The sequence below is a fragment of the Rhipicephalus microplus genome, chromosome X (assembly GCF_043290135.1).
Source record: "Rhipicephalus microplus isolate Deutch F79 chromosome X, USDA_Rmic, whole genome shotgun sequence".
Lineage (NCBI taxonomy): Eukaryota > Metazoa > Arthropoda > Arachnida > Ixodida > Ixodidae > Rhipicephalus > Rhipicephalus microplus.
In genome coordinates, this window is record NC_134710.1 from 490,205,035 (window position 1) to 490,226,051 (window position 21,017).

At 45.5% G+C, this 21,017-nt stretch overlaps 1 protein-coding gene across 4 annotated transcripts in view; it reads right to left on the bottom strand.

Annotated features, from left to right (window-relative positions):
* Positions 1 to 21,017, bottom strand: part of LOC119160777 (uncharacterized) — a 115,679-nt gene that overhangs the window by 40,960 nt on the left and 53,702 nt on the right. For all 4 annotated transcript variants that reach the window (XM_037413010.2, XM_037413007.2, XM_037413008.2 and 1 more), the window contains exon 5: positions 19,716 to 19,772. In XM_037413010.2, coding sequence (XP_037268907.1) covers positions 19,716 to 19,772 — 57 coding nt within the window. The remainder of the gene's footprint in view (positions 1 to 19,715; positions 19,773 to 21,017) is intronic.

Below are 21,017 nucleotides of genomic sequence, written 5' to 3' on the forward strand. Positions count from 1 at the left end.
TTGCTCGAACGGAATCGTGAGGAAATGCAAATCAATTACGTAGCGTCCATAATGGCGTTTTGGACATGAGAACCCACCGTTAAAAAAACAATGTTTTCTTTTTTTTTTTCTCTTAAATCGTGCACGTGCAGCCAATAACGCTGTTAGCCACACGTGGTGTTTTTCTGTCGTGAGAAACGTGGTATGCATGTCCAACTCTAGTAGCTAGCGTGCACAGTTAGAAAATACTATGAACAAAACAAACAGCGTTCTTGACACGGCGTTGGCGTTTCACAGCGGCGTCTCGAGCCCACATTTCTGAATGTTCTAGAGAAGCGCCCAGCCAGCGTACGGTCAATGGTGAGGCAGGAGCGAACAGGAAAGTGGGGCGCAGGGAGGAGAGAGCAAACTGCGAGAGAAGGAGCAGCGAAGCACTGAACCTGTCATATATAAACGTGCGCATTTCTATACTTTTACAAAGGAATTTCAAGGGATAATTTGCGAGTTTGATATACCCGAAAATTCGATATATGTGGGTTTGATATAACCGTGTTCGACTGTATTCAATTCACATGGTAGAGAAGTATTCTTAAAGCATATTGTCGCAACGTGCAAAGAACAGGACACGACGTTAAGGGGACATGCTACTCGAAGACACTTTTTTTAAATATTCACCCTAAAGCAATGAAACTTGAGCTGTTTATGAAACTTTTTATGCTGATTTCAAATATATAATTAGTTTTCTTGCAGGTTGCACACCTTTAGCTCTGCAAACATGACAAATTGAGAACATTAAACCTTTTGCCCCCCCCCCCCCCTCTTTTCATCCCTAAACTTCTGTAAATTTTTACTATTCATAGTTCATAATGTTTCAAATAAAGTGTAGCATGCAAATAAATAATTAGGAAGCAGATACAAAATATGTAATATGCGTGAAAAATAACAGATGTAAAAAGTCCACATTTGACCTACTCTAGTAAAAGTTTACATAGAATTTTTTATTATACAATAAAATATTGGAATTTAAACTAGATACTTGCATTTGTCATACTTTGAAAAAAATTTGATTAAAATTTCATGTAGATCCGAGAGATAGAAGTGCCCGAAAAAGGAAGGGCACTTTGAAAAAAATGGCAAAATTGGCATTTTGAGAAAAACGACTTTTAAAGTTAAAATTGAGTTTTTATTTACGAAAGATATCATTATATCTGATGAAATTTGCACACCTAAAAGAACAATCCTTCTTGTAGTGGCCACTGTGACTAAAATACGCCGGCACCAAGAGTTTGTCCCTCTCATCTTCGAGCCGACACCTAATAGACATTCCGCTCACAGAGAGGGCCATGAAACCCTTGCCAAGCTTCCACTCCATCTGGCAGAGCCTTATTCCAACTGCAAGATAGAAAGAAGTTCGACAGGGCTGCGAAATCCAAACTAAGTCCAGTGTCATGCCACTTTGTGGCCATGTTTGTTCCACATACGATCGTACATATTGGCAATTTCGTCCCTGCTAAGTTCTCTCACTGCCAGCTCTTTCGACCTCACAAGATTGGCGCTGACGTCATCCATTGCCGCATCACGAACTTTCTGGCTGACGGGTGTGAATAACTTTTAACGCATTGGCTTTCGCAAGCCAACAAATTAACTGCCGCAAATGGGACCAGCTGCTCGTAGCCTATTCCTACAGAGCACGCCGCACAACAGCTTTCACTTGCGAGCAATTCCTTTTTTCATTCATAACAGAGATAATTACACGAGAAAAGCATTGTTCAGCTGTGCTGCTTGACAAGACATGGACCCGGCAAACAGGTTGCACAGCACATGCAGGCGCGCAGCGGCCAATGACGGTCCCCGATCCGTACCACGTAATAAACCAGTCGCGGCGCTCGAGAAACGCGCAGAAGCGTGCTTCTTTTTATTATTTTTAGCGCTGCGTCAGCGAGAGAAACCGTTGTTATTTGAAAAGTGAGGCTAGACTCTTCGACTCATGCGATCAACAATGGCGAGCGGCGGTGCATTATCAGCGGCAGGGTGCTCGAAGACTGCACACTCTGGACCTTTCAACAGGCACCTTGTGCTCTTTAGATACAATTTAAAAGCATTTCCAGCGAAGTCTCGATATGTACTTTTTTTTGATAACAGTAGAGGTACTAATCTTATCAAAACAGGCAAAAATAAAAAAATGAGTAATTTTGAAAAAGCTCGCGTTTTTCGACCCGCATCTCCCCTTAATGGCAAGGCTATATTGGCACACAAAAACAAAGCGCAAGAGCAGACGCACAACGTCGTCTTCCTCGAAAACGCCAAAGACCGCCACACGTGACACAGGCTTCTTCCTACTTTTGTGCTTACGGCTAATAACCGTGACAATAGCCTCCCTCTCCTAAAGGCATCGTCCCGATGCTTCATCATCATGGCGGAAGGGTTTGTAATCACTGGCAGCCCACGGGTTCATTCGGACAAATAAGGTTTCATCCGAACCACGTGCACAACTTCTGGCGCATGTCTTTGACGTCTAACAATGTGGACTGTCGGGAATCACCTCATAGTTAACATCACTGAGACGACAGAGGACTTTATACGGCCCAAAGTACCGTCTCAAGAGCTTCTCCGAGAGGCCATGATGGCGAACTGGGGTCCAGATCCAAACTTTCTGTCCTGGTTCATAGGAGAGAGGTCTGTGACAAGATTATAGCGTCTTGCATCATAGTCCTGGTGGCGACGAATACGTACGCAGGCAAGTTGGCGGGCTTCTTCAGCAAGCCGAGTTATGTAGTCTGCACTTGAGTCGATGCCATCACTTTCATGCGGCAACATAGCGTCGAGCATGGTTGTGAAATCATGGCCATAGAGAAGACGGAATGGTGTCATGCGTGTAGTCTCTTGCTGTGCCGTATTGTAAGCGAAAGTGACGTAAGGCAGTATCTCGTCCCAGTTTTTATGTTCCACATCGAGGTACATGCAAAGCATATCCGCAAGAGTTTTGTACAGCCGTTCCGTCAGACCATTTGTTTGTGGATGTTATGCTGTTCTGCGCCGGTGAGAAGTTCCAGTTAGACTAAAACTGTGCATAATAGCTCGGCTGTGAACGCTTTTCCTCCGTCAGTTATTACTACAGATGGAGCGCCATGCCTCAGGACTATACTCTCAATGAAAAACCGGGCTGCTTCACTTGCTGTGACCCGCTCCAAAGCCTTGGTTTCGGCATAGCGAGTAAGGTAGTCTGTAGCTACAATTATTCATTTGTGACCAACAGCCGAAGTTGAAAATCGTCCTAGAAGATCCATTCCGACTTGAGCGAATGGAGTTTCCGGTACATCAATTGAATGGAGGAGCCCTGCTGGTTTCACAGCTGGCACTTTCCTGCGTTGGCACTCAAGACAAGTCCAAACGTGCTGTTGAACGGTTGCCGTCAGTTTCGGCCAGTAATACTTCTGTCTCACTCGGCATTGCGTTCGTGTGTGGCCTAAATGACCGGATGTCGGTTCATCATGGCACGCCTCTAGTACTTGTTTCCTGAGCGGTGTTGGGACGACAAGTAAGTAGGTGTTCCCGCTCGGAGAAAAGTTCACCTTATAAAGGACCTCGTGGCGCAAACAAAACGATGCTACCCCTCTTGCGAAGAGCTTTGGCATAGCAGATGTGTGTCCCTCTAAGAAATCAATAAAGGGTTGCAACTCGGGATCGTCACGTTGCTGCTGTGCGATTGTAGACGTGTTGACTACATCGAAAAACGCCGCATAGTCATCATCTTCAGCATTTGCGTCTTCTAATGGGGCGCGAGAAAGACAATGGACGTCCGTATGTCGCTTTCCGAATTTATAAACTATAGCCATATCGAATTCTTGAAGCTTGAGGCTCCAGCGCGCCAATCGTCCTGACGGGTCCTTTATGTTCGTCAACCAGCAAAGCGAGTGGTGATCACTGATGACTTCGTATAAATATGAACGAAACTTCACGACCGCCCACACCACCGCAAGACACTCTTTTTCAGTGGTAGAGTAATTTTCCTCTGTACGGGAAAGAGTCCTACTTGCATAAGCAATTACTTGTTCGGCCCCATCTTGCCACTGAACGAACACAGCTCCTAAGCCGACATTGCTGGCGTCGGTGTGAACCGCTGTCGGAGCGTCATCATCGAAGTGTCCGAGCACTGGCGGGCTTTGAAGACGTTGTCGCAGCTCGTTGAACGCTTCCTGCTGCTCTTAACCCCACACAAACGTGACGTCTTCTCGGGTGACTTGTGTTAAAGGTGATGCGATACGCGAAAAATTCTCAATGAAGCGTCGGTAAAAGGGCACGGGCCTGAAAATCGCCGCACTGCCTTCTTGTCTGATGGCGTAGGAAAACTTGCAACAGCGGCTATTTTGTCTGGGTCAGGTCGTACACCTTCACTGCTGACAAGGTGTCCCAAGAAAAGAAGCTCTTCGAAGCCAAAGTGACATTTTTCTGGCTTGAGTGTTAGTCCTGCCGATCGTATCGCTTGAAATACCGTGTGTAGTCGCTTCAAGTGCTCGTCAAATGTCGCTGCAAATACGATTACATCATCCAAATATACCAGGCACGTTTGCCACTTTAGGCCTGACAAGACTGTGTCCATGAGCCGCTGAAACAGTGCCGGTGCTGAGCACAAGCCGAACGGGAGAACTTTAAACTCATAAAGACCATCGTTTGTCACAAATGCTGTTTTTTCTCGATCTCTTTCGTCAACTTCTATTTGCCAATATCCGCTCCGTAAGTTCATCAACGAGAAATACCGCGCATGGCGTAGCCGATCGAGAGAATCGTCTATACGAGGCAGCGGGTAAGTGTCCTTTTTTGTAACCTGATTGAGCTTGCGGTAACAACGCAGAAACGTAAGGTGCCATCTTTTTTCTTCACCAATACTACCGGTGATGCCCAAGGACTTTTTGGGGGCTGAATAACGTCATCCTGAAGCATCTTTCGCACCTGACTTTCTATGACCTCACATTCCCGCGGAGCTACTCGGTATGGGTTCTGCCGTATGGGTCTGGCCGTTTCATCCGTAATTATGCGATGTTTCGTCAACGGCGTTTGGCGAACTCTGGACGCGGAAGAAAAACAGTCCTGAAATTCATTAATAGGCTTCAGGAAGCTTTGCTTCTGTGGGGGCAGTAAACTTGGGTCAACGTCGACGAATAACGGAAGAGAGGCTGACCTGGTGACATTGGCTTTCTCCACAGTCAAGCAGCCTGCAACCTCAATGAGCTCCTCGACGTACGCAACTGCCATACCTTTTGCAAGATGTCGTCGCTCAGTACTGAAGTTCGTAACCAGAACGTGCGTGTGTCCGCAATTGAGGCTTACGACGGCTCTTGCATCAGATAGGCCATGGCTGAATAGCAATGCTGGAATTTGTTCAGCGATGTGGTCGAAGTTGCCGGGGTGATCGCATGTTACAGCTACAAGAGCACTTGAACGGAGTGGAAGGGTCACGTGATCTTCGAAAACGCGCAGATGTTTACGCCGCTGGTCATTACATCTCATATCTGAAACTTGATCTGGGGCCATCAAAAATGTAACTGACCTGTCTGGAATGTCTATGACGGCGCCGCATTCACAAAGGAACTTTATCCCCAAGATCAGGTCTTTGCAGCACTCGGACAAAATCACGAACGTGGCAATGAAAGCATAATCACCGATACTAATTCTGGCAGTGCACTTTCCAGTCTGCATCATCAGTTGGCCCCCCGCGGTCCTTATGTTAGGCCCCGTCCATGACGTTTCAACTTTTTTAAGCCAATCAGCGAGCTTTCTGCTCATGAGTGAGAAATCCGCTCCAGTGTCTACTAGCGCTGTCACAGGGCGTCCGTCTATGTAAACAGCTATGTCGGCGCTTACGATTTTCTGTGGGGTCGGTGGCGTTGCATGGTTCGTCGTATCGTACTGGTACTGGAGGTATTGCAGCATCTTGACGAGTGGCAACCTTCCCTCCAAAGGTCGCAGCTGTTAGTTTACCCGATGAGGGCTTGGGAACCTGCCCCGGACAGCGTCGCAAAACTACGACGGTTGGGCGAAGGTGACGGAGAGCGGGATCGACGATACAGAGCGGACGGCTCTCCTTGCTGGTGCGTGCTGTCACGTTGGGTGTCGAAACGAGGTCGTGAAAAAGTCGGCGCATAAGTCGGGTATCTTTTTTCACGATATGGACAGATGCGGTAAACATGTCCAGCTTCTCCGCAATTAAAACACAGTGGACGACGGTCAATAGTGCGCCACAGATACGTCTTCCGAACGAATGGTCGGCTGGTAGGCACCCTCGGCGACCAAGTTGCAGGTGTTGGCGGAAGGTAGAATGGCGGGTAGAGGGGAGTTTCAGTAGGTGCGTTATATTGCGGAGTTGTCGTCGTTCGTGGTGGCGGCGGTGGCGGTGGGTTGTAGACTGGTGCCGCCGGCGTGTCGTAAGAAGAGCCAGTGCAGACGAGTCGTGCGGCACTGGCGATGGATGACGGGTGGCTGCCGCATAGTTAATAGATCGCTGGGCTGGTAGTGATTCAGGCTGGAAAAATGCTTGCCTGATTTTCTGCCGCACAACTTCTCTAACTGAAGCCATCGCCCGTTTTTGCGGAGTCACAAGGAAGTTGCAGATCTCCTCACAAACAACCTCACGAATAAGCTCAGGCAGAGAACCGTCACTGCCGGCCGTCAGAGCAGAGACGCTGATTGAGGCACTGTTTGGTCGGTCGTAATAGCGACACCGTTGCTGCAGTGCGCACTCGATAGCTGTAGCCTCTTTGATCAATTCCGCAATGGTCGTCGGCAGATTGCGGAGAAGGCCGGCAAACAGCTGTTCTTTGACGCCTCGCATCAGATGGCAGTTTCTTGGCTTCAGGCATATCAGGGTCAGCCCGTCCAAATAGGCGAGTCATGTCCTCGCAAACATGGCGACACTCTCATTCGGTTTCTGGACCCTTAGACTCGATGAGTTGCTGAGCAAAGTCACGGCGGTCGTTGTTTGTGAAGGTGCTGAGAATCTGGTGGCGAAATTCATCCCATGAAGACAGCGTTGCTTCGTGGTTCTCATACCACGTACGAGCACGGTCTGCTAAAGCAAAGTAGGCGCGTGAAAGCTTTAGCTCGGTGGTCCAGCGGTTTGCCTTAGCGACTCGCTCATACTGGGCTAACCAGTCCTCAACGTCTTCATACATCTCACCATGGAATGTCTCCGAAATCTGAGGCTGCTCAAAAGTCAGCTGGGAAGTACCTGCAGTTGCCATTTCTCCAGGCGGAGTGCTATGCTGGGAAAGTTCCAGGGAAATCGCCTCAGGACTAAGGCCTCGCTGTCGGCGACTGTAGCGGTGGACAGGGGTATCCATTGAAGGAACGGGTTGCAGTGTCGTACTTGAAGTACAGGGCCGCGAAGGAGTCCCGAGCATCAGTCGTAGAAGTCCAGAACCTCCACCAGTGTCGCAACACGCAAAGAACAAGACACAAGGCTTCCTTTCGCAATAACAGCAAGGCTCTATTGGCACACAAAAACAAAGCGCAAGAGCAGACGCGCAACGTCGTCTTCCTGGAAAACGCCAGAGACCGCCACACGTGATGCTGGCTTCTTCCTCCTTTTGTGCTTACGGCTAATAACCGTGACAATATGAACATGAGCTTGTTGACACATAATAATAGTAGAAAGTAGCACAATATAACGAAAACACTAAAGGCTAAACAAGACCAGCACTTACTATATGAACATGCGCATTCATTTCTTGCTGTACAAATACATAAGCATTCTAGAAAGAGGCAATACGGAGGAGAGGGAGAAGGCTTTCCTGTGACTTGCGCAGATGGCTTGATTTGTCACAGAACGTGAAACGCCTAACTGTGGAGGTGCTCAATCTTTTTGCCCGTTAGTGCGATTGACTGCGAGCAGAGACATGAATTATCTGCAACGTGGATGGCTTCATATACTAACTCGCAAGCGCGGTTATCTAGGTCACAGCACACATTTCACGTCTGATGAATGCTTGACATTGCCTTGTGCTAAGTATGATTGAACCTTGAAATTGCTAATTACATTAGTTCTAATGTTTTTACTTATTTATTTTGTATTAATTCCTTTATACTGCCGGCCAATATGTTGGCCCATGCAGGAAGGGCAACACAGTGACATAGTAATGAAAGAATACAAACAATTCAAGCAAAAGATATAGATGCAAATGTACATGGATATTATGATGTAGCTAGAATGTTCCCGCAGGAAGCTAGGCCATTGCAAAAGTTACTGCAAGACGTATGAATGTATATGGCATCAACCTTGCACGAAACAAAGCAGGCGACAATTTTTTTTTTTTTCTTGCGCACCCAATTTTCAGGACATGAGCTGTGCACTCTGCCGCACAACAAACCAAGCTTGATGCTGTCGAATAAACCACTTGACGCTCACACAAGCGGCAGCCTTCTTGGTGAGGTGGGGCACGCCACGTACATAGAGTATCACAGAATTTTTCGCTCCATCGTCCAAAGATTCGGTACTAGTAGATGAACAGCACTGCTCCCCTATAAGACGATTTCCATTAAGCCTGATAGAAACTGTATGAGAAAGCCTGCCATCATCGATCAGTAAACTTGTAGAGAGAAGCTCGTTGCAGCTTGATGAGAACAAGTCATAGTGAAGGTGCTTTCCACTGAGGAGAGCGCGATGGCACACTAGATGATCATCTAAGAATAAGACGTAAATGGAAGAAGGCTTTCTGTGAGCGTGATGCCTACTGACAGCTCGTGCACACTGCAACGAAGGATAACTTGAGGTTAAGAGTTCACTAGGAGCTCCTTGGTGAAAGAGAACTCAGCAAAACACGTCCAGCAGTGGGCAAGAATCTGGCTGATCTCGTCACTGGTCTCTTCAAAAGTCACCTGCAACAAAACCCCATTAATTGTCCACACACCGGACCACCCAATTCCGTCTCGCAGTGCCCTGTCATAACGAGCTTAGTAGCAGATCACTGGTTACGCAAGTCCCGGTTACGCAGACGCCCTCTCAGTGTGCAGAGAGGACGTCATCTTGTTTGATGATGGGGGGAAAAAGGTAGAGAGGTCCTTGAACCAGGTGTTGCTTGTGCTTACCGCATTCTGGAAGCAGGTTGCACCGTATCTTTCAATGCCTTCCTGGAAGGCGTTGCTTGGCGTAGAGTATAATAAATGCCCTCGATGTCAGCAAAAAAAAAAAACACTTGCATTTCCGGTGCATGCACGTGCTGTGCAAGTACTGCGATACTTTGAATGCTTTGCGAATTATGGGCAGGTCATCCAGTTCAAGCAAAGTCAGGCTCTTCTGAAGCTATGCTCCTAAATATTTCTGCCACATGCCCATATCAGAATCGATCATTTGAAAAGCTCAACCTTCTTGTGTCTTCAGAGTGAAAACCCTGAGAGATGCCGTTCTTTAGAGCCTTTCAGGCAAGCTGAGTGCTTCGAAAGGCTGGCTTCTACCATTTTTGAAGAGCTTTTCCTTAGCTTTGTCAGGACAGAAGGCCACTCTGAAATTGTCTTGTAGAGCTCTGTACAGTACACAGTACTGGTTTTCTTTGGTCTTTTTTGTCTTCGTTGTATTGTGCCATTTTCCACTATGGTGACTAGTAATTTGTGCTCTGTGATGGCCTTGCAACCCTCGGTCATCCAGTCACCACTGCTTGAAAAAGACGCAGTGGCATCCTTGTAGTGAGGTTCTCTACCTTTCGTTGAACAGCTAGCTGTATCAGACAGATGATACACAATATGATTGCCGGTCATTAAGAAAAAAAACTGTGGTCATGAACACTGCCCGACTAGTCCCACAATAACATACAGCACGGCTAATTGTTTTCGAAGTAAGAAAACCGTAACCATGTTATACGCTAGCATAGTGTTTCCCTAGCTGCTTATTATCCTGTTCAGCTTTGCGAACAATAGCGAGTATTGTGCACAAGCTATATTTAGCGGAAAAATGTATTAAAAACACACAAATTATTTGCAAGGCCGGCCATAGTCTTGCACATGCACGCTGCATGCCTAGCTATCAGAAGACACTCTTTATTAGGAGTGCCACAGCCAATCTAAGATTTGGAGTAATTTAGGGGGCAGCAAAATGTTGCTGCGAACATGCATGTCCAAATTTACATGTGCAATTCGGGGTGACAAGGTTTTCAGCACGAAATAAGTTTGGAAAAGTATAACAAAGACAGCTTAATTTTAGAAATAAACACAAAAAATAAATACAATCCACTCAATGAGCTAACTCATACGCAGTGCATTATCACTGCTTCAATAAAAGCAGTGTTTGCACTGTAGAGTAAGAAATAAACACAAAAATAAATACAATCCACTCAATGAGCTAACTCATCCGCAGTGCATTATCACTGCTTCAATAAAAGCAGTGTTCACACTGTAGAGTGAGAACCACCCCACAAAGCAAACAATGACTATGTCAGGGGTGAGACGGCCAATACTAAATTGGGAGCACTTTTTGGAGCAGCAAAATTTCAATTTTGGAGCTGACGAACATTGCTTTAGGGCAGCTAGCAGCATTTCGTATGCAGTCCTAGGAGATTGAAAAAACAAATGTTTAGCAACGTGGGGGCACAAGTGTATATTTTAATTGGCTTATACTACACATAACACCGAAACAGACTTTAAAGAAAGTTTTTGGAGAGGTCATTGCCAAGTAAACCTTTTTACACACCACGTGACCTATATAGCCCTTGTAACAAACCTGCGAAATTACATATATTTAAAAAAAAGAGGTTTTCAAAACTAAGTTCAACAGCAATACTTAAAAGCAAAACACATCACACTCAAAAAATTTTTAAAATTGCAAGTGATAGTTACATAACAGTGGGCCTTCACTTAGGAAAAGTGACATGACAGCGTCAAGCCTACAGCAAACTTTTAACAGACAAAAAAAGCGGGGGCACCGCTGTTCACGGCCACTTCGTGTGGGACCACTTAGTGGAGCGCAAAAAACATTGCCACACCGACTCTGGTAAAGCATGTGGGTACTGCACTAATAAGCAAATGGTACTGATAACGCCTCAGGCCGCTCGCAACCACACATTATTATTGCCCACGTACGTTCCCCAGTTCTATTTTCTTTTATATTGTAGGCCATCATTGTTGATGAAGAAATTTAGATAATACTGCCATCGGCCCTCTTCCACAAGGTCATCAATGTGTCCGCGCAAACGAATTGCCGGACGTAAAGAGGCCATTTTTCTCCAAAAAAAGATTTATGCCAGTAACACTGCGGAATGGCCACACACCTATACACTGGTCGAACGCAAAGCTAAGCCTAAAAGCTCGTGTAGCCCAGAGCCAGCATGCAGCGACGCCTTGTTGCAAGTTTCGATTACAAAACAGAGCATGATGATGATGATGTTTGATGTTTTGTGGCGCAAGGGCCATTTCACGGCCAAAGAGCACCAGTTCATCTTACTAAAGATATGGACAATGATTGTGATAAGCGGCTGTATAAGGGCCATAAAATTTCTCGCGGTAAGGCGGGTAAAAACATACAAGTAATAAAATCATGACCATGCTGTGGAAGATGTGTGTGGTGTGAATAGATGACAAAAGTTGGTGATAATAAAAAACGATGGTGGTCATGTATGGCATTAGCACAAGTGCCTCACTCGTTCATACCCTTGCATCCAAGGGCCGTGAGGCAAGTGCTTTCTTGTGTAGCCACCGCAGCAAAAACCTCTCTGGAGAGGTCGTGCTACAGAATGCCCGGGTATATGATATGAAAACTATGAATTTCTTTTAAAAACGCCAACAATGATTTATGACTAAAAAGCGGTTCCCTACCGACGAACATTGCAGGGTGTAAAGGTATATGTTGTCGGTAGGGTAATGGAAAATGTTGTTTTCTTAGAGTTTCTAATTGTTTGCACTGGATTAACATGTGAAGGACTGTTAATGCTTCACCACATGTGTCACACAATGGTGGATCGCCACCGGACAAAAGATATGTGTGTGTCGTGTATGTGCGTCCTATCCTGAGCCTCGTTAGTATTACCTCTGTATGACGCGATTTTGATACTGGCAGCCAATGACCAAGGTGTGGCTTAGTAATGTGTAGTTTGTTTTGTGTGTGTATATCCCACTTGCTCTGCCAGTAGTCCCTGAGGTTTCGTTTGAGAGACGGCTTAAGATCAAGGGCCGGGATTGATATGGGTGTAGGGGCAGTGCTTTTGTGGACGGATGCAGCGAGCTGATCCGCCCTCACGTTGCCTTGGATCTCACGGTACCCTGGCACCCAGCACACTACAACATGTTGTTTGAGTGTGTAGAGTGTGCATAAAATGGAGTAAAGTGAGACAAGGACTGGGTTTTTTTGTTTTTTAAGAGTGTGCAGAGCCGTTACCACACTGAGGGAGTCCGTATAAATTACTGCTTTTTGTATTTGTAATTGCTTGATGTGTTTAGCCGCCACAAGTATCACATAAGCTTCCGCTGTGAAGATACTTGTGTCTGGATGTAGAGGGCCAGTATCCGAAAAGGATGGGCCGACAGCAGCGTAGGACACAGAGGAGTTAGACTTGGAGGCATCTGTAAAGAACTCAGGACGTATGTATTTGTGTTGAAGTTTCAGGAAGTAGTTTCGGATATGGGCAATAGGTGCATGTTTTGTAACTTCTAGGAAAGACACATCGCAGTCTATAATCTGCCACTGCCACGGTGGCGGGTATACTACAGGAGCCGTTAAACTGTGTTCAAGTGACACTCCAATTTCCTCAGCTAGACCCTTCAGGCGAACTGAGAAGGGCTGCCTCATCGAAGGCCTGTTTTGAAACAGAATAGAGCTCGACAAATCATTAATAGTGGAGTATGAGGGGTGCTTCTTGTCTGCTTTCACCTTAAGAAAATATACAAAGGATATGCAAGTTCTTTGTAGATGAAGCGACCATTCATTTGACTCAACGTAAAGGCTTTCTACGGGGCTGGTGCGAAAAGCACCCGTAGAAAGGCGGATGCCCAAATGGTGCACGGGATCCAGCATTTTCAAAGCACTTTGAGTCGCAGACTGATAAACAACGGCCCCATAATCTAAGCGGGTGCGAATGAGGCTTCTATACATGTTCATGAGACATTGCCTGTCACTACCCCATGTAGTACGTGACAACACTTTTATAACATTCATGGCTTTTAAACATTTTGTTTTTAAATACTTGATGTGTGGTACGAAGGTCAACTTGTTGTCCAAGATTAAGCCTAAGAATTTATGCTCCGCATTGACAGACAGACGTTGACCGTTCAGTTCAATGTCAGGCTCTGAGTGCATGCCCCTCTTTCGGGAGAACAAGACACACGTGCTTTTTTCTGGGTTCAGCCAGAATACGTTTTGCTCTGCCCATTTGGAAACCTTGTTTAAACCTAACTGAACCTGCCGCTCACACATTGCTAGGTTGCATGACTTGCATGGTTGCAAGCCAAGCAGGGCGTCATCAACATATATGGAATATAACATGTTGCGGGGGATGGACAGGTGCAAGGAATTCATTTTGATAATAAAAAGTGTACAACTAAGTACACCACCTTGCGGTACTCCCGTTTCTTGCACAAATGTTTGGGAGAGAATACTGCACACACGGACATAGAATTTCCGATTGGACAAGTAACTCTCGATTATGGAAAGCATTCTACTGCGCACACCCAGGTGAGACAAGTCTCTTAATATGCCAAAACGCCATGTTGTGTCGTAAGCCTTCTCGATATCGAGAAACACCGAGAGGAAGTATTGTTTGTGGACGAAAGCGTCTCGGATCTGTGCCTCGATACGCACCAGATGGTCGGTGGTGGATCTACCCTCTCGAAACCCACATTGGTATTGGTCAAGCAGATTGTGTGTTTCAAGGAAATATAAAAGTCGGCGGTTTATCATTTTTTCAAAAAGTTTACAAAGGCAGCTGGTTAGTGCAATGGGCCTATAACTTGAAACTGAGGAAGGGTCCTTGCCCTGTTTCAAAATAGGGATAACAATAGCCTCTTTTCAGGAAGCAGGGATGGTGCCAGAAAGCCAGATAGCATTGTATAGAGAGAGTAAAGTTTTTCGCGTTTTGAGCGGCAGGTTTTTCAACATTTGATACGTGACACGGTCGTAGCCTGGGGCAGAATTACTGCAAGAGTTTAGTGACGTTTGTAGCTCAGCTAAGTTGAAAGGTTGGTTGTATGCCTCGTGATTTGTGCACTTGTATTCTAGTTTCTGCTTTTCTATCATTGCTTTATATCTTTGGAAAGCTTCAGTATAGTGTGACGAGCTAGATACTTGCTCGTAGTGTGCACCGAGGAAGTTCGCATGATCTTCCAGGCTGTCACCCTGTGTGTTTATGAGTGGGAGTGAGTGTACTTGTCTTCCTGCTACCCTACGAACCATGTTCCAGACTTTAGCCTCTTGTGTATATGAATTTATCCCTCATAAAAACTTGTGCCAGCTTTCTCTTCTGGCCTGCCGACGCGTTCTCCTGCCTCGAGATTTTATTTTCTTAAAGCTCTCAAGGTTTTCCGCTGTCGGTGAGTTCCGCAGCAACCTCCATGCCCTGTTCTGTTCCTTTCGCGCATTTTGACACTCAGTGTTCCACCACGGGACGTGTCGTTTGCCGGGCAGTCCAGATGTTTTTGGAATGCACTTGGCTGCTGCGCCAGTAAGAAAAGCCGTGAAGTACTGCACAGCTTCATCTATGCCTAATCCGCATATGTCAGTCCAACTTAAGTGAGTAATCTTTTGAAATTGTTCCCAGTCGGCTTTGTTTACCAGCCATTTGGGAACATGTGGAGGACATTCATATATTATTGGTGTACTCAAAACTAAAGGAAAATGGTCACTTCCGTATGGATTATTTATGACTTTCCACTGAAGTAATGGTACAAGTGAAGGAAATGCGATACTGAGGTCTATGGAAGAGTAAGTTTTGTTGGCAAGGTTATAGTATGTTGCCTCTTTCCTATTCAACAGACAAGCACCTGATGAAATGAGGAATTGTTCAATGAGACGACCTCGTGCATCACAGCGAGAGTCAACCCACAGACCATTATGTGCGTTCAGGCCCCCAAGGACCAGATAAGGTTCAGGTAGTTCGTCTATTAAAGACTGGAATTGAAGTTTTTCAAGACGGTGGTGCGGAGGTATGTACAAAGAGCAGACAGTGACGAGTTTGTTTAGAATAACTGCTCGGACAGCCACCACCTCAAGGGAAGTTTGAAGGGGTAATTGTGTACATGCTATACCTTGACTAACTATAACCGCTACACCACCGGATGGTGGCATGTCATCATCTCTATCCTTTCGGAAGATTACGTAGTTACGTAAAAAGTTTGTGTTTGTTCGTTTTAAGTGTGTCTCTTGTACACACAGCACTCTAGGATTGTGTTCATGGAGGAGTTCTTGTAAGTCATCGAGGTTTCGAAGAAGGCCTCGGATGTTCCACTGTAATATTTCTGTCTGCCTATTTAAACAAGAGGTGCTGCTGTGTGTACAAAGAGTATCCTGTGTTAGAGTGAGCTCGTTAATTCAGGTGGCATAACGGTCGTCCGGCCCAGTTATTGGTTTTTTATTTTTCTTGGCGCGCTCCAAGGAGCCGCGCCGCACTTTTGGTACCAAGGGTATCGTTGTATCCATTGCCTCCTCAGAGGCACTGGGTGCCCGCACATGCGAGCTGGTGGTTCGGATTTTAAGCCTCGCCTGGTGAGGGGAGGCCTTCAGACCAGAGGACCCTGGAGTCTCCAGCCTGAATTCGCTAGGAGGCGGAGTAGACTGAACTACTGCCGCCTTGGGGGCAGGCGCCACAGCCGACGGCTCGCTCTGCGCTGGAGGAAGGAGTGGCGAGGGCTGGTGCGGCGTTGCCCCCTGACGCGCCGTATCAGCATATGTAGCGCCGTAAAATGGCGACACTCTTTGTCTTGCTTCTTTGAATGTGATATTCTCTTCAATTTTCAATGTGATGATTTCTTTTTCTTTTTTCCAAAATGAACAAGACCGTGAGTATGCGGCATGATTTCCGCCACAGTTCACACAGTGTGATGGTTCTTAACAATTGTCAGAATTGTGGCCTGACACTCCACATTGTGCAAAAGTTTGGTGACCACGACAGCTTTGTGAGCCGTGGCCATACCTAATCATTTAAAACAACAACGTGGGTTAGGTATGTATGGCCTGATCGACGTTTTCATGTACCCTGTTTGAATACTTTCTGGCAGATTACTGGAAGCGAACGTGAGTATATGGTGTTTTGTTGGTGTTACCTTGTTGTCTCTTCTAATGATGATCCTTCGTACATTAGTCACATTCTGACTCTTCCACCCCTCCAGAAGTTCCTCTTTGGTCAAGCCGAGCAGATCAGCATCAGATACTACTCCACAGGTTGTGTTCATAGATCTGTGTGGCGTTACAGTGATCAGATTACAAAACAGAGCAGTATTGCAAATCACCGTTTATGAAAACTGTGCTGCGTGATCACCAAGGCGCCATGAGTCACGAATAAAGCACCGAGGTTCCCATTTGGAAGCTTCTTCTGCCACCACGGGTTCATAAACAATCAAGAGGGTCTCTCGCTAGGTGCAGACACCATGTGCAGATTCGGAGTGCGAAGGCTTTTTTAAAAAATCTAATGAAAACTCTATCATCTAAATAAATTATTTGCAATGTGGGATAAATCGGGAGAGGGTCGCATGCGTTCTGTCACTCACGGAACCCAGTTTGAGAATGTTTATTATGCAACAACGTATACTCACTCATGGCAAACGCACGTGCGTAGGTGACCGCACGCAGCAGTGCCAACATGAAAACCACAGCGATCGGAATAAAACGTTATGCGCAACAAAGAACCTGAGAGTCAACCCCGCTACACATGCCTACTCGGTGGTTTTCGCTAGTCTACAGTGGCACCAGAACACACAGCCTAGCTAGTAGAAGCAGCACGCTCGATGCACGGCAGCACATTTTTTCGGGGTGGCGCAACAGTCCCGAGGAAATTATGCTTGAACCAGAATTAAAGGCGCAAAGTAATAAACACGCTTAGGCATGTCTTATTTCTTTGTATTCCAGGCACTTCTCACAAAATCCTGTGGTCAACTCAGCTTTTTTTTTCCCCTGAAGCCGAGTTTGGCATCAAAATTCTTGCAATTGAGGCTATTTTGGAGCAAATCGGCGCAATTTGTGATTTTTATACTTTTGGAGCAGCTTGGCACAAGAAAATAAAAGAAGTATCTAAAATGCACAATATGCGTAGCTTTCTCACCTCTGCTATGTACACATTAGCATTTGCAGCGCCAATCAAATAATGTGCCACGCGCTGAAACCTGCCAACGTAACGGCCTCAAAATTTGGAGGATTCAGTCACAGCTAGTAGCGAGAAGGGGTAGCAAAAAAAAAAAAATGAAGGCCACGGAAATGTCCCGCACACCTCTGGATGATTTTGTAGACAGGACATCACCGATCACACTGGTACTCGTAATTATATTGCACGTATACACATCAGTGATTAATAAACAAAATGTACTATGTCACGTGATAGCTAATACTTATATCCCATTACAAATCTTAGCACGCTTTTTCGTTTGGCACGGGTATATTGCAGCAAAAGAGGCATAAGAAATCGCAACAGTGCTCTGCATGCAATAGTAGAACGACATCACAAAAGTTGCAAACCACTGCCCTTTTTTTTTTTCTGCACGGTGGGGGGGTTATAGTTATATATTGGGAGATTAATGGCTATATCTGCACAATCGGAAAGTTTGCTCGAAATTCAGAATTATCAGAGGAAAATAAACCGTTCACAGGATGGAAAATGGCAGTCAGTCCTTCCAATGATTACAAAAGCGTCATGCTATCGACATTTTTTTACACGAACCTTCCGTTGTCATTTTGAGATGGTACATAGAGCAGCATTGATACCAGCAAAACAAAAAAGGTTTCAGGCACCTAACACCATCTTCGGCAAAAAAACATTTTTTAGACGACCAACTATAGCCCAGACTTGCGCCTTGTTAGCCCAACACAAGCCCGCTTACGCTTTTTCTGCTTATATGGACGCTGGACAGGATTTGAAAATAATGCTCAAACTGTAGGTGGCCAATGGAGCCTTTATTTCTAGGTAATATTGGCGCAACTGAAAATTGTGAGGCTGGCTAGGCATTCCGGCGCACAATGTTGCAATGTCAACGAATTTCCCAGTTTCGACTCAGCTTCGCGTAAAATAAGGAATTGTATCCCGTTAACGCAATTGACGTTGCTGTTGCACCCTTGCTCTGGCCATCTTCATCTGATCACTGATGAGAGCCAATACCAAGAAATTTGAAGGTAAACATATTTGACAGAGATGTGTCTGGCTGGGTAAAAATTATATGAATGACACAGTCTCCTTCCTGACACTTTTGGTCTGTAGTTTTTAATTATAGATTTAAAAACTGTCCCTACGCTTCGGGGCCCATTCAGTCTCTTGGCCTCAGGGGGTGACTGTCCGGCCACCTCGAAAGCTAGCTAATTTTTTTTAGTGGTGCCCTCCTCTTCACCACGTTCTTCACACCATTTTTGTTGCAGTGTTGTTTTCTCTACTGGTTCCCGCAGACCAGCAGGGCCCCATTTGGGCAGTTAATGTTTCCAAGTGTTTGGATATGCCAAGACTCTTTAACGTTCTGGTCATCGACACTGAAGGTAGACACACCAAAAGGCCATTCTTAAGAGTCCTTGCATATCCAAACACCACCTGAAAATATTACAGGGACTGTCTACCATCCTTCATTGCTCTACCGTTCTGTGTCGCAACAGAAAGCGTACCATGTGAAGTGTCTAACCTTGCAGCGGTTTTTCTGCAGAGCGCGTAGAAATTTTTAAACCAGAATTCTTCTGTTCGTGTTCTGTCTCCTTCCATCGGTGGGATGAATGCCCACAACACTGGTCGACGCCGGTGAATGTCAAAAACTGAAACTGCAGGTGCTTTTTGCAGGCTTCATCAAGTTTTGTTTATAATTAAAACAAATACCTTAGTGGTCATTTGAGGCATGCACACCCTTTTTTTTTTGTTCTTGTTGTTGTTGTTCTCATGAGTGGCGGTGGAAATAGTGCTCGCATTTCTCCGCAGTTTGCAGGCAGGCATGCAGGCAAGCGAACACACTGCCGGCAGCGCTACCGAACAGCTATTTGAACGCCTGACAAAAAAAAGCACAAATAAGACTCTGTCACAACCTAAAGCAGCCTGATGTGCATAAAATACTATTTCAAATTATACATGTTTGTTTTTACGTAAACTTAATCTCCCTGCAAGGATGTCTTCTTCTACCATTAGACTGTCAAGACTGACAACATTCACTGTTAGGTGTCGCTAGTGGTCACTTCTTATTCACTTTCAACATCAAGTTAAAATTGTAAATTCCTTTTTCTGGCCCGAAAGCATGCTCATTGCCACCAATGTGATGAAAGATATTTTCATTTGTGCCACAATTAAATTTTTTTTGAGCAGTAGACAGTCCCTTTAGCTGCTTAACTGAAACCTTACCGAGTGTATATGTGCGTGGTCTGTGGAACCAGTGGGTAAAACAACGCAGCAACAAGATCGGCTTCGAGAGGAGGACAGCACTAAAAAAAAGTCGCTAGCTTTGGAGCCAGCTGGACAGTCACGCCCTGAGGAAGGGACCGAAAGGGTCCCGAAGCACAGAGATTTTTCATTTTAAAAGCAAGGTATAGATTAAAAGTGGCTGGAGAGCTTGTTTCATTGGTATAAAACCAAGAAATGAGCATCCAAAATACTCACATTAACTTCTTGTTCACTTGAAAGCTCATTGATGCACGAGGCTTTTGTCGAGTCGTCCTGAAATGCGACAGAACACAGGATGGAATTAATGTCTCGCTAGCAGTTATGCAACCAACAGGGCTTAATGGCACCAACAAGTCATCTTCAGACCTACTCCACACACGAAATTTTACAGCAAAAGCTGTTATGAAATCACTTTTCGGGTCACGTGCAGTTGTCTGCTGCCGTCGCCACCGGTGTCCGTAACCACATCGCGCGAAATTAGAAAAAAAAACCTTCCACCAATGACACAGTGGCGCTTGAACCTGGGTCCACTGGGTGCCAGCCCAATATTCTACCACTGAGTTATGACTGTGCTTGTAACTTGTTGTCAAACTTGTCTTAGGCAGGCTTGATGTCGTGAAAGCAATCACATTAATATGACTTATAAAGCATTTTACAGTAGCGAAAGAACAATCAGTCATCGCATAATGCGAATAGCTTAACGAGTGGGCCGTCCCATGCTTCAAACCCTAACGAAAGCTTGTTCTTGTTGCCCTATGAACTATGGCACATACCGACTTTCGCCATAATTCCTCATCGATGTCAGCCACTGCATGGACAATTGGCCTGAAATTCCTTGCAAGTGTTCAGAGGATACCACACTTCTCAGAAAAATGATGAAAAATAGCATAGCGAATGCTGGCCTACTACCCAAAAGTTTATTATTAATACCCTAGTGGGTACCAAGCAAGTGTGCTTGCAGTAGTTACCCAATCAGTGTTTTGAAAAGGCTCTGAAAGGCCACTCTTCTAGCTTTCGCTGTGACTGTGCTGCGCCTATCGTGCAGGCCTGACGTTTTTTTCAGCACTGTTTGTTTCAAGGCGGCTGGCTCACTCGCATGAACACTACTCTTGTCAGTCCACCTCCAGTGGAAACACAAGGCTCAAAGACGAACCAGGCTTATAGTGTCGTATTAATATAAAGAGCTGATGAACGTGGTTCCAAGTGGGCATACAGCAGCCAACCACGGTGCCTGGTTCCCACAAACAGATGGAATCTGACGAAAGTCTGCAAAAATAGGCAGCGGTATTTCACTATATGCTGCAAGTTATTCTTTTGTTAATGATACCAAATGTGTTGATGATTAATATGCTATTCAAGGTATGATGCAATACATTTCTAAGTGATCTTAAAGGAGGGGCTCTGCAACACCTTTTCTGCATCCTCAGAAAACGCTGCAATCAATAGTCGAGGCTCCTGAGGACACGTGAGCAAAACGTTGAAGCACTGTACACGGCTTAGAATTTCACTATTAAGGAA